General features: G+C 39.5%; 3 protein-coding genes across 5 annotated transcripts; 1 reads left to right on the top strand and 2 right to left on the bottom strand.

The window, feature by feature from the left end:
• Window positions 1–423: 423 nt before the first annotated feature.
• LOC103872511 (translation initiation factor IF-2, chloroplastic) lies at window positions 424–5,552 on the bottom strand. The gene is made up of 12 exons (XM_009150921.3): window positions 3,727–5,552; window positions 3,581–3,613; window positions 3,219–3,332; window positions 2,918–3,067; window positions 2,725–2,823; window positions 2,570–2,632; window positions 2,163–2,318; window positions 1,996–2,061; window positions 1,646–1,882; window positions 1,289–1,564; window positions 944–1,132; window positions 424–841 (listed from the first exon to the last, which is right to left on the bottom strand). The coding sequence occupies exons 1-12, from the start codon at window positions 5,263–5,265 to the stop codon at window positions 686–688; spliced, it is 3,078 nt and encodes a 1,025-aa protein (XP_009149169.2). The 5' UTR covers window positions 5,266–5,552; the 3' UTR covers window positions 424–685.
• A 294-nt stretch (window positions 5,553–5,846) lies between these two features.
• Window positions 5,847–10,052, top strand: LOC103872508. Of its 2 annotated transcripts, none has more exons than XM_009150920.3 (7): window positions 5,847–6,091; window positions 6,273–6,438; window positions 6,822–6,948; window positions 7,059–7,405; window positions 7,502–9,269; window positions 9,381–9,631; window positions 9,729–10,052. In XM_009150920.3, exons 1-7 carry the CDS (start codon window positions 5,940–5,942, stop codon window positions 9,798–9,800), a joined length of 2,883 nt encoding a protein of 960 aa, XP_009149168.2. In that variant the 5' UTR covers window positions 5,847–5,939; the 3' UTR covers window positions 9,801–10,052. The 2 variants fall into 2 exon arrangements, with proteins under 2 accessions (XP_009149168.2, XP_033128970.1); XM_033273079.1 differs by having other exon boundaries at window positions 6,258–6,438.
• A 377-nt stretch (window positions 10,053–10,429) lies between these two features.
• LOC103872507 (CASP-like protein 2A1) lies at window positions 10,430–11,642 on the bottom strand. 2 transcript variants are annotated; one of them, XM_009150918.3, is made up of 3 exons: window positions 11,349–11,642; window positions 10,940–11,060; window positions 10,430–10,846 (listed from the first exon to the last, which is right to left on the bottom strand). In XM_009150918.3, the coding sequence occupies exons 1-3, from the start codon at window positions 11,564–11,566 to the stop codon at window positions 10,571–10,573; spliced, it is 615 nt and encodes a 204-aa protein (XP_009149166.1). In that variant the 5' UTR covers window positions 11,567–11,642; the 3' UTR covers window positions 10,430–10,570. The 2 variants fall into 2 exon arrangements, with proteins under 2 accessions (XP_009149166.1, XP_009149167.1); XM_009150919.3 differs by having other exon boundaries at window positions 10,940–11,028; window positions 11,349–11,633.
• Window positions 11,643–13,152: the final 1,510 nt, after the last annotated feature.

Genomic DNA, 13,152 nt, shown 5'->3' with positions numbered 1-13,152 from the left:
CACTAAAGCGTTGTTCTTTGACACTTGTACCCCTCTGCCGACTCACAAATTCATAGTGCTAGACTTTAGCTCACATGAAATGAGATAACTTTACCATGATAATTGATACACTTACTATTTTGAGCATTATGAGTAAACTACTAAATAGCCATTTGGAAAATCAAATAAGGTGTACAATCAATTTATAACAGTGGAAATTGCTTAGTCTTATGGTTTGACTAATGATTCATTAATGTTTCTATACTAAGAATTTGGATAGAAAATGATTACATGTGATCTTGTAACATATTAATGAAGAAAAATGTTTATATGATCCAAGTTGTACAGTTAGATGTTGATCTTATAGGACAGTACCAATGTTTTATCATAATTTTTACTAGCACAATTAACCAATATTAAAAACATTTTTAAAAAGAAAGTCAATATAGAACACAAAACTTGAATTAAAAGGAAGGATTTTATACAAATATTTAAATAAGTAATTACCTTTTTGATTTTCTTTTTCAACAAAACATTGTCACATTTTGCTTTTGTTTTTTTTTGGCCCTACATTAATCGACTGAATGTAGAAACATTTGCCATATACAAACATGAGACCATGCAAACAATGTACCAACCAAACTGTTGTGTGACTCGAAGCTGCACCATGTTTGCTTGAGCTTTCTTTGATGACTAAAATAACAGCTCAAACTCCAGCCTCTTCAATTGCAGCAGACATTGAAGCAGATGCTTCTTCTAGCGTTCTCCTCTTTTGAACAGCGTTGAAGGCCTCGATGGTGTCTCCTTCAATCCAATCATCATAGTCATCCATACCAATACCGCATTCTAATCCAGCACCCACCTAAAACAATACAAACAAAGAGAAATTGATATTGACAAAGTAGGCAAGTCGAAAAGTCCAATTTGCGTGTAAAATGGATATTGGTGGAAGGAAAATGTTTACCTCTTTCACATTTTCTTTGACACGTTTTAGAGAATCAAGGACACCGACATGGACAGTTTTACCCTTCCGGATAACCTTGATGCCACAGTCTTTGACAAATTTGCCTTCATTCACCATGCATCCAGCCACACGGCCGCTTCCACTGCTGAAAGTAGCTCTAACTTCAGCTGACCCTATTGGGATTTGTTCCTATCAATAGCCACATGAATCTTCAGTTTTCAAAACTCCAAATTGGCTTATCAAATGGAAAGAAGATATCTCATCATGTGTAACTCTAAATAGGCATGTTGATCAGTTCAGACAACAACAAAACGGTTGAGAAGTGCTTAAGAAATTGATGCTAACCTCAACAGATTCAAGAAGTCCTTCCATAGCGTTTCGTACATCGTCAATAAGCTCATAGATAACTCTGTACAGTCGGATTTCAACACCTTTGTTTTCTGCAGCTTTTTTAACGGAGCCAGATGCTTTGACATTAAATCCAAAAATGATGGCTTCACTCGCTGACGCTAGATCAACATCACTGTTGCTCACGTCCCCTGTCGCTTGTAGCAGAAACTTCAATGTCACATTCTCTTGAGGAAGCACTTGCAGAGCTTGTCTTACAGCTTCAATGGATCCCTAGTATTCACATTGGTGATTTTCATCAGCATGAATATTTTAAGACTATGATTAAACCTAATGATCATGCTGGCTCCTTACCTGTACATCGACCTTCAAGATGATATTAAGCTGATGCAAATCTAAGCCTGACATTTTTTTGGCTGATACAGCAGAAGCTAAGGATGAAAGCGTGACTTTTCCATCCCCAGCCTTTGCAGATATTCTTTCATCTCGTAGTGATACTGCACGTGCCTCTGCCATCTCACGCGCCACATCAAGGGAAGAGACTATCTCAAATTCATCACCAGCAATGGGTACATTGTTTAAACCAATCACCTACAATTTCAATAAAGATCCTCAGATAATATCTAAATCAATTAATACATGAGAAAAGAAACATGTATTTAATGTTGTTAATGACTTTAAAGGAAGATTAAGAAACAACAAACCTGTACAGGTATGGAGGGTCCAGCTTCATCAACTCGTTCCCCACTGTGATCAAATAAAGCTCGTACCTGAACATAGAAAGAGCAAAGACCAAGGCAAGGTAAGTTCCTAGCCATTTTATACTAACTGCACAGTGTGGATTGTGGAGAATACTAAATTTTGGATAGACCTTTCCGAAAGCTTCTCCACAAACAACAACATCCCCTCTTTTCAAAGTTCCCTTCTGAACAATGAATGTTGCAAATGGTCCTTTCGCTTTATCAAGTCCAGCCTCAATAACAATTCCCTTGGCATTTCTGTGTGGATTTGCTTTTAACTCTTGCAGCTGAAACAACCAAAACACCGTCAGCTCACAAACATAAGCTAACGAGAAGATTTTGAGCCCATTTTGGAGAAAGTATGTAAGTCATTCTGTAGCCACTATATCATGTTTCCAAGAAGAAAACAAAATCAGAATGAACTTTTAAGAAAAGTGATCACATCAACTTAAGACTATTTTGCCTCTACCAAAAAAGAGAAGAAGCAAAAATAAAATATCAAGCAAACAAGTTATCATGGGATGAATAACAAACTAACCTCAGCAACGAGCATGACAGTTTCCAACAAATCATCGATATTCTCCCCTTTCAACGCACTGATCTGTCAAAGGCAAATATGGAGAGGCGTGATATGAGACACCATGGAATACACAGAGACTGAAACATATATGCGATGCGAGTTTGTATTCCAACCTGAACCATTGGAACATCACCACCCCAATCTTCAGGCATCAAACCAATTGAAGAAAGCTCTTGCATCACTCTCTCTGGACTAGCTCCGTCTTTATCTATCTGCAACAGGAAAAGGACTCAGAATGAGAGAAACTACGTATAATGGTAAAGTAGAATGACAAAGCAGTACTCTGGGTGCTACATGGACCTATACCTTATTAATAGCTATGACTATAGGGACACCAGCAGCCTTTGCGTGAGCTATTGCTTCATTTGTTTGAGGACGGATTCCATCATCAGCAGCAACCACAACGATTGCAATGTCAGTGACCCGTGCTCCTCGAGCTCTCATTGCACCAAATGCCTAGATGAGTTCTTAAAAGTTAGATAAGCAAATTTATGGTATGCGCAGCTATAGATGTGAGATAGTCAAAAGCTAAGGAAGTATGATCAATGAAAATTTTAGCATCAGTAATGAACGAGTGAAGATTCAAGTTGCAAGAAAAAGGATCTACCTCGTGCCCAGGAGTATCAAGGAAAACGCATGACTGAACCTTCCCATCAACAGGAACTGAAACCTTATATGCACCAATTCCTTGTGTAATTCCCCCTGCTTCTGAAGCTGCAACCTGGCAGATATCCAGAGAAGAGACATTAGCTGAAACGCTTATCTAGTACCAATATTGACAACAAGTGAACGAAAAAACACAAAATTATTTCAGATAATAAAGCAGAAATGTAAACACTCATGCTAATGTATATACTCAACATATTAATTACTATAAAACCGAAGAGGACACAATAAAATTTCTTGAAACCAAAAGGCAAATCAGAGTTATGTTGGATAGCTAAACTACTAAATAAAGAGGTTTCATACCTTGCTTTTTCTGATATAGTCCAGAAGAGTAGTCTGCAAAATAGATAAATTTAGGAAATGCATTAGGACAAACCTGCTGCTTTAAAAAAGAGACTGCATATCTGAGTAAGAAGTGAGAATAAAAGCTTAGAGACAACTGTGGCTACCTTTCCGTGGTCGACATGACCCATAATCGTTATGACAGGAGGCCTATCCTCCAACTTGTCCAAATCTTCTTCATCAAAAATCTCCTTCTTCTTTGCCATTTCTTCAACTTGAACTGAATCAGCATCAAGGACCTCAACATCGTAATCTCTACAAATCATCCTCACCATCTCTCTATCCAAAGTCTGCACACCATCAGGTCTAATCCCTTTCGAATACAGATAACCAAGGATGTCACCTTCACCGATGGCTAAGTTGTAAGCCAAGTCCTCTATAGACATGCCTTCTTCCTCAACCTCTAAGATCTCAGCTTTAACAGGCGCTGCATCCCTCGCAGCCTGGAGTCTCGCAGCCTTCCTACTAGCTTTACTCCACTTCCTCCCTTTCCTACCTGATCCAGGAATGGAGACGTTTAACTCCGACGCATCTTCGTCCGCGTCGTCTTGAGCAGCCATTCTTCGCCTTGGATTAGCTGATGCGTTTCTTTTATTACGGTGCTCAACTCTGAACTTGCTAGAAGGAGGACCTTTTCCAGGCTTAGTAGGAGCTAACACAGCCTGAGAGGCTGCAGGGTCAGCACTTTTTTTCTTGGAAGCAAACTTATCAACCAATATAGGCTTCCTCTCTTTACTTTTGTTGCTGGAATCAACAACCTCTTCGGAAACTGGAGGCTTTGTTGCCATACCAACGTCTTTCAAGATGGGACCTGACGGTTTTGATGACATACCAAGATCTTTTAAAATGGGTTTCTTTACAGGTGGTGGAGCTACCATAGGCCTCCCTTGAAGCTGTGGCTGGGGTCTTAAAGGTGGTTGAGGTCTTAAAGGTGGCTGAGGTGGTCCCCTACTTTCAATTTTAGGTTCTTGCTTAACAACTTTCTCCACAGCTGCAACAGCATCTCCCTTACGCCACACGCTCTTCATAGTTTTCGTCTTCCTTGTCTCTCCACCACTCGCAAAGGTACCGTTTTTGGAGTCACTAGTGTTGGCACGAGGCTGTGACGGTTCACCTTCTTTGTTACTCGGTTTTGGAATCTCTAAACTCTCGGCTTTATCCAACACTTCGCCAAGAGATTCAATAACCTTATTCCTCTCATCTTCTCCATCAAACTTAGCCCCGTTTGACAACTCCTTACTCCAAGGAGCAGAAGAACTCGCCCCGGAACCACCCTTTTCCACTCTTGCCACAGGGGGTTTCAACACAGGTTTAGGAGCCTGCTTGAGCACGATCTCGCTACTATCATCCCCTTCTTTACTTGCTTTAAAAGAGTTAGAATCTATAGAAGAAACTGAGTTGCTGTTGCTGTTTGCCTCAGCGATGAAGTCAGTAGTACTAGTAGTAGCTGAAGACGAAACGGAATATCTACACAACCATCTCTTACTTCCTCCTTTGACGCTTCTCCTTGACAAAGAAACCCTCTTTACTAATGCGTACGATCCATACGACGAACTAGTTCCGGAAACACTAGCACCAGCACCTCCTGGACTAACCAGAGAAACCAACGACGGCACTGTCCCGACCAGAACCAGCATCGACGTCATCTTTCAATCAACACAGAACAAGGAAATAACAAAAATTCACAATAACATCAGAAGCTTTATCTCATTCCAACGGATATCGACCAAGACAACTTCGAAGTTCAAAAAGAAATCGACGAATTATAATCCGATATCAGAAGCTAATCAATGAGCAATTTGGATAGAGAGAGAGAGAAGAGATAAGTGAAGGAGGGAGGAGGAAGAAGGAGAGGGATAACTTTGAAGTTGAGCTTGTGTGGGTGTGGCTGCTTCTATGCCTGAAAATTTTCGCGGATTTCCGATAAGGCCATTTTTTACAAAAACAAAAATTAAAAACCATAATAAATCCTTTTTTCGGTTTTTCCTCTCTCGATAGGTTTTGTCCGAAAAATTCTGGTCCACTAGATTTTCTGTCTGAGAAGACATCAAGTTAAGCTATTGGGCTCGATAATAAAAAAGCCCATTTATAACCGTCTGCTGCGTAACTGACACACGTGGCGTTATTCTAGCCGTGAGTACTACGAAGGGCAAATCCGTCATTATCGATAAGAAACAGAGCATTAAACAAAAAAGTAAATTCGATTAATAAATAACGTAGAGAGAGAGAGAGATTGTTGTGACTTTTCTCTCTCTTCTCGACTCTGTGTTTGAAGCCCCGATTTAGAGAAACGAGAGAGTATTATTGTTGACGGAGAAGGATGAAGGAAGACGATGTGAGTTCGCGAAACGTAAACCCTAGAAGCAACCGGAACAGTGTAGCCTCGGCTTCCGCTTCCGCCTCTGCAGCTCCCGTTGACAGTCTCCGCCGACGCGCTAGATCGCCTTCTCCCCCTCAAACTGCTGCCGCCAGGTTAACCAAGTCCTAGATCGAGTTCCTAAAGTGATGAATTGTTGTGTGATTTTTGATTTAAATTCGATTTGTTTTGTTGAATTAGAACGAGACGTTTCTAGGGTTTTCGTTTTCTAGATTCGAATCTTTACATTTTCTGGTAGTGCTTTGATTTAACTTGATAAAGGTATGTTATTGACAGCTCTGTGGGAGCATCTTCCCCTGCTGTTCCGGTGAACGCTGGCAGTGTGGATTGGACGGGTCATGGGCTTGGATCCTCGGGGCGATCGTGTAGGCCTTGGGATAGAGGGGATTTACTTCGACGCCTTGCCACTTTCAAGCCTTGTAATTGGCTTGGCAAACCCAAAGTAAGAGTCTTTGTTTTCTCTTTCGTATGTTCATGCTCACCAAAACTAGATCTTTTTGAAACAGGCAAAATCTGTAGTGCCTGTAGATTCTTTGTCGGTTCCAACAGTATATTTAATGTGCCTTTGAGCTGAAAAGTCAAACATAAGAAGTCATGAAAATGATGCATGCGTTACATATAAAACGGGAATTAAAAATAATGAGGAAGAATAGTTTAGGTTGGTTCATTTTGTGAGGTTATTTACGTTTTCTTCTTTCTCTCTTTTCTTTTCGATTGGTGCTTTCTGTATCTTGTGGTATATGTTCCAACTTCCAAGTTTTCACGGGTTGAAGGAGATGTTGTTTGATTAACATTTGTCTTGTCGTGGTATATTTTTGTTTACAGACGGCTAGTTCTTTGGCTTGTGCTCAGAAAGGATGGGTAAGTATTGACCTGGACAAAATTCAATGCGAGTACTGTGGATCCAGTCTGCATTACTCTCCTCCACAGCATCAGCTGAATCATCCCCAAGGTCAATTCTTGTTATTGTAACCAAAATGATCTTTTTTGTTCCAACTGCTCACGAATGTTGATCAATAACCAACTTCTACCAATGAAAAAGAGTTTTTTTTTTTGGGGCAGCTGATAGCAGCAGGGAAGAATTCTCCAAGAAGCTTGATGACGCACATGAGGGCTCTTGTCCTTGGATAGGAAATTGCTGTCCAGAAAGCTTAGTTCAGTTTCCTCCAACTCCTCCATCAGCCTTGATTGGAGGTTACAAGGATCGCTGTGATGGGCTCCTACAGTTCTATTCTCTTCCCATCGTTTCGGTGTCTGCAATTGACCAGATGCGTGCTTCAAGACGACTGCAAATTGACCGCCTTTTGGCACAGCCCCAAGTCTATGCCCATGATGATCCCAGTTTAAGAATGGATAATACCTTAGCTGCAGAAACGTCCAAACAAGAGGCTCTCAGTAATTACTCCCGCGTAAGAACTCATGAACATGTGACTGTAAATTTGTGAAACTTCACGCTTGCTAGCCATAGGCTACTGTGTTTCTAATTTGAGTTCATGAACATGTAGGCTCAAAAGCTGATAAGCCTATGTGGATGGGAGGCTAGATGGCTTCCAAACATCCAAGATTGTGAAGAACACTCGGCCCAATCAGCTAGAAATGGGTGCCCTTCAGGCCCATCTAGAAATCAAAGTCGTTTTCAAGATCCTGGTCCAAGCAGGAAACAGTTATCGGCTTCATCCCGAAAAGCCTCTGGAAACTATGAAGTTTTGGGTCCAGAATATAAATCAGAATCAAGATCACCTTTGCTGGATTGTAGTTTATGTGGTGTAACCATCAGAATTTGGGATTTCCTGACCACTTCTCGGCCAGTTCCACTTGCGCCTATCAATGCTAATCTTCCCGAAACAAGCAAGAAAACGGCACTGACACGTGGCAATAGTGCAACAAGTGGAATCAATGGGTGGTTTGCTAATGAAGGCATGGAGCAGCAGCAAAATGAAGATGTTGACGAGGCTGAAACATCAGTTAAGAGGAGATTAGCATCAAATGCAGGTATAAGCTTCTATCAAACTGCAGCTGGTGCATCATCCTCTGCGCAGCTGAACATGTCTGTGACACGTGATAATTACCAATTTAGCGATAGAGGAAAGGAAATTCTGCTAAGGCAGCCATCAGGAAGTGAGGTTGGGGACCGTGCTGCTTCGTATGAGTCACGAGGGCCAAGTACTCATAAGCGGAACCTGGAGGATGGTGGAAGCACGGCTGATAGGCCTTATCTGCGGGTACAACATACAGACAGTGTTGAAGGAACTGTTGTTGACCGTGATGGTGATGAGGTTAATGACGATTCAGCAGGGCCTTCAAAGCGTAGCCGAGGCTCTGAAGTGCATGAAACTTATCTTCCCTCTTATGGGAGAGAGTTATCAGTGGGTGGGCCAAGTCACTCAGTAGATGCTGAAAACGAGAGGGAAGTAAATAGAAGTGACCCATTTAGTGAAGGAAATGAACAAGCTATGGCTTTCCCAGGCGCCAGAGACTCCGCACGTGCTTCCTCCGTCATTGCGATGGATACAATTTGCCACAGTGCCAATGATGATTCTATGGAAAGCGTGGAAAACCAACCAGGGGATTTTGATGACGTAAATTATCCCCCTGCGGCGACAGGTCAAAGTGCCGATCCTTCTGAACTGAATTTCAGCAATCAAGCTCAGCAGAGTGCATGCTTCCAACCAGCTCCTGTTCGGTCTAACGCTGAAGCAGGCATTAGCAGCATAAATGACGGCGAGGAAGTAATGAACACAGAGACTGTCACAGCTCAGGGAAGAGATGGACCGAGTATAGGCGTCAGTGGGGGTAGTGTCGGAATGGGTGCAAGTCACGAGGCAGAGATCCACGGAGCTGACCTTTCAGTCCATAGGGGAGATAGCGTTGTTGGGGACATGGAGCCTGTTGCGGAAGTCATAGAAAATCTAGGACAAAGCGGTGAGTTTGCACCGGACCAAGGCGTTACTGATGATTTTGTTCCTGAAGAAATGGACCGGGAAGGTAGGGTCGGGGATATTCAGGATAGGGTGTCTCAGTCCGTTGCAAGGGCGGACAGTGGCTCTAAAATCGTTGATTCATTGAAGGCTGAGTCTGTTGAAAGCGGCGAAAAGATGAGCAACGTAAATGCGTTGATGAACGAAGATAGTGTTCACCCATCATTGTCATGCAATGCCATTGTGTGTTCTGGTTTTGAAGCATCTAAAGAAGAAGTGACCCAGACGTGGAACGAGTCTCCGCTCAACGCCGGCTTTGCACTCCCTGGATCAAGTTACACTGCCAATGACCAAGGTCTGTATAAATTATCCCCTTTTGGTTTATCAAACCCTACTGATGCAAACTTCATCACTTTGAAAGAGAGTACTATGATAAGTATAAAAGCATATGCTGATTCATTTTCAGGGCCTCCGAACGGAGATAGCAACGATGAAATTATGGAGTTTGATCCAATAAAGTATCACAACTGCTACTGCCCTTGGGTAAATAAAAATGTGGCAGCTGCTGGATGTAGCAGCAACAGCTCGAGCTCTTCAAGTATCGCTGAGGCGCTTTGTGGATGGCAATTAACTATTGATGCCCTTGATTCGTTCCAGTCACTCGAGAATGCTCAAATCCAGCCAATGGAATCAGAATCAGCTGCATCTCTCTGCAAGGTTTTGCAACAACTTCCCTTCCCGTTCCTTTAATTTCCTTTACCCAAAGATGATCTGGAAACTGACACTTAATGGTTTCAACTGTCTTTGTATGTAGGATGATCACCGAACGCCTTCCCAGAAGCTCTTGAAACGCCACTCTTTCATCAGCAGACATGGGAAAAAATAATAAATTTACTTGCGAGGTACTATTGCAAAAAAAAAAAAAAAAAATCTCGATATATATAGACCAGTATGATCACTGGTTAGGTTCTTTAGCTTGGGTTTATCTCGTAGCAGTATAAATAAAAGAACTCTGCATAATCTCTTGAATTGCAACCTGTGTTTTTAAGTTTGTGTAGTAAAGTGACAGATACCTAAACAGAGGTGAGAGGATGATACTCAATAATCTTATATTTAATTCTTGTTTCTAGTTATGTTTCTCCCTGCTTGATCCTGTTTATCATCATTCTGAAATCTGATCAACAACTCTGGTTGGATTCATATCAATTTACAAGATAATGGGTGCCTTGAACCGTTGTTTTGTAATTAACTATAATACCCCGTAAAAAAATTTCATTTCTCCCATTACTTTTTTTTAATGATTTTCATGTTATACCATTAATGGTAACTAAATGTTTTTCTTCCTGCTTTATATGGCTTCATCATAATCCTTATTCTAGTCCTAATCAACAACTTTAGGTTGGATTTGTTCTAGTTACTAAGTTAACGAGTACCCTTAAACGTTATGTCGAGGTTGCAAGAGTTTTTCATTTCTCCTGTAATTTTGTATGATTCTCATGTCTAAACATCCGCAAGGAATGGTAAATAGGAAAAAGCAAGCACGCGAAAATGAACATCAGATTACAAGCATTATATTCTTGATCAAAGTTATTAAAGACAGTGGAGACATTGTAAACACGACAAATTAGAGATGTCTTAAATAAAGAAAGCTACGGATCAACTTCCAAAGACAGCAACTTCGACGTTTTTGTTGGAGTCAACGGTGGCTGGAGGATCAAAGCGAGTAAAGAGCTTATAAGAGGAGATAAGAGAGAGAACGACATAAAAGCAAACCACAACGAATGTGATTATAACAGAAGCAGTGGCTTTATGGCAGAAACTGCCAAATGAACTGCACGCATCGCTCCACGTAATGGCATCGTCTCCTTTGTAGGCTAAGTATAGAACTTCAGTAGACACAGCTCCAGCAGCAAGAACCACGTAGGTCAGAATCTGACGGAACCATGTTATGAAATTAGTTTTACTAGTTTTATTAACGGATGGTTTAATAAATAAAACAGAATGTATCAAGAACTAATATGAGACCTGGTCGAGACAGAAGAAGGTCCAAACACGAGGCATAGTGGAAGAAGAACCAGGCATGGCTGCAATGGCTGCTGAGAGAAGAGAGTAGCCTGCACATATTCCATTTGCGTGCACCAAGTACCTAATTGTAAGCTCATTATTACCACCACATATACTTTTTCATTTGGTTTTAATGGTCCAAATTAATTAATTATGTACATAATAGGGTTCTCATTAGTCTACCAAAAATATAAATAGATGTAATATGCACATGTATACACGTATGTAGAGTCAATCTGTTGGAACGACAGCGATTATCTTGTTTCCTATGACATTAGGTACATCATCTCACAAACCCTAATGGTATATAATAAGCAAGAAAATGTAACTCTAACATAACTATATATATATCTAAGCATGGAGAAGATACCTGAACGCTGTGAGGTTGGAGTAAGAAACGTCGCCGTACTCATTAGTCTGAGAGTCTTTAAGCATGATAACAAGCGCCGCAACACAAAGACCCACCGGAGCTAACCGGAGCATTGTCTCGGCGGTTCGGATACCAGTACTAACCTCCTCCCACTTCTCTGTCGCAGCACCAGCGGAAACACTGTGGCTAGGCTTGAGATGATCATCAATCTTCTCCATTTTCTTAAATTTCTTTGATTTTTCCTCTCTCTAGCTCTTGTTATGGTTGCTTGAGGGGAAAATGTGGTTGGTTATAAACAAGTGGTGGTGATTTTAATGTGTGATATTAAATAAAAAGCAAGTGTTGGATCGATAGGGTTGGTGAAAGCATTTAATTTCGATATTCATTGACACTCCTCGCATTTCCCTAGGAGAAACATTTAAGGGGTTTCTAAATTGACAACAACGCTACAAATGTGAACATTCATAGGTCCACTACGATCTAGCTAGACTGTATAAATTAATTTGTAAAGCTCTATAATTAGTTTTACAACTTTGTATCATACTCCTTCCGTTCCTGAAAATAGAATGTTTAGGTAGAAACACACATACTAAAAAAACTACTTTTTGTCTAGAAAATATCATTAAAACTATAAATTAATTATATTCAACCAATTATAAAATAGATTATTAAAATATGATTAGGTACACAATTTTTAATAAAATAAAAATTATTTCGAAAACTGAAAATATCTTATATATTGGAACATCAAATTTCTGTAAAACTTCTTACTTTTAAGAACAAAGGGAGTACTTTCTTACGATGGACTCAAGCTAGAAAATCACCAACCCTAGGTTTGAACTTTGAAGCAAATATTTCTTCGTTTATGTTTACAAAAATATAAACCATGTTTATAGGATACTGAAATTAGAAGCTGCTCCAATCTCGTGACCGACATAGATCCAAAAGTTAGTTGTTTCTTTGCAGAGAACAAATTAAATAGTGTCGTAGTGTTGCTATGTTTTATATGATCACATGGTTAGCTGATTTAATAAAAGCAGCTAACTTTGAATTATATTCCACGATGAATTTTTGGTGGATTAATGAATACTCTTAATTGGCTGTAAAATTTCATAAGCATAAAGCCATATCCATTATGTTGTTGGGCAAAAAGACATACTCCCTCTAGGCTTTCTTTCTTTGTATCACAATATATAAATATTACTCCATCCATATTAGTTACCAGTGTATTATTTTCCGTTATTATTCCGATATCTAAATACAATATCAGATTCCCGTTATTTCAAAAAGATTTTAGTCACATCTATTAAAAAAACATATCAGATTTTAGTTATCAATGCATTATTTTCCGTTATATACTATTTTCCACAATTTTTAACCAATAAAATCTTTATAAACACCATTATGTTTTTTTAAAGTTTAGAGTTTACCATTAATTTATGTATTGAAAATGTAAAACATACTCCTTCCGTTCTTTAATATAACATTTTTTGCTTGAATGCACAAAAATTAAGAAACTTGCTTTTTAAAAGATAATATTATTAAATAATATAAATTAAACATAAGTTAATCAATCATAAATCATGCAGTAAAATATAATTGGTTGACCAATTTTCAATAAATTTAAAGTACCTTAAAAGTATCAAAACATCTTATATTTTAAAACATCAAAACTTCTCCAAAACATCTTCTATTGTGGAACGGAGGAAATATATCTTTTTGAAACAATTTTTTTTCTAAAATATAGATCTTTTTGAAACGGAAGAAGTAAAATACAAACATTTGACATTAGTTTGTTCACACT

Source organism: Brassica rapa, chromosome A06 (assembly GCF_000309985.2).
Source record: "Brassica rapa cultivar Chiifu-401-42 chromosome A06, CAAS_Brap_v3.01, whole genome shotgun sequence".
NCBI lineage: Eukaryota > Viridiplantae > Streptophyta > Magnoliopsida > Brassicales > Brassicaceae > Brassica > Brassica rapa.
This window is presented reverse-complemented; position numbering and strand designations above follow the sequence as displayed.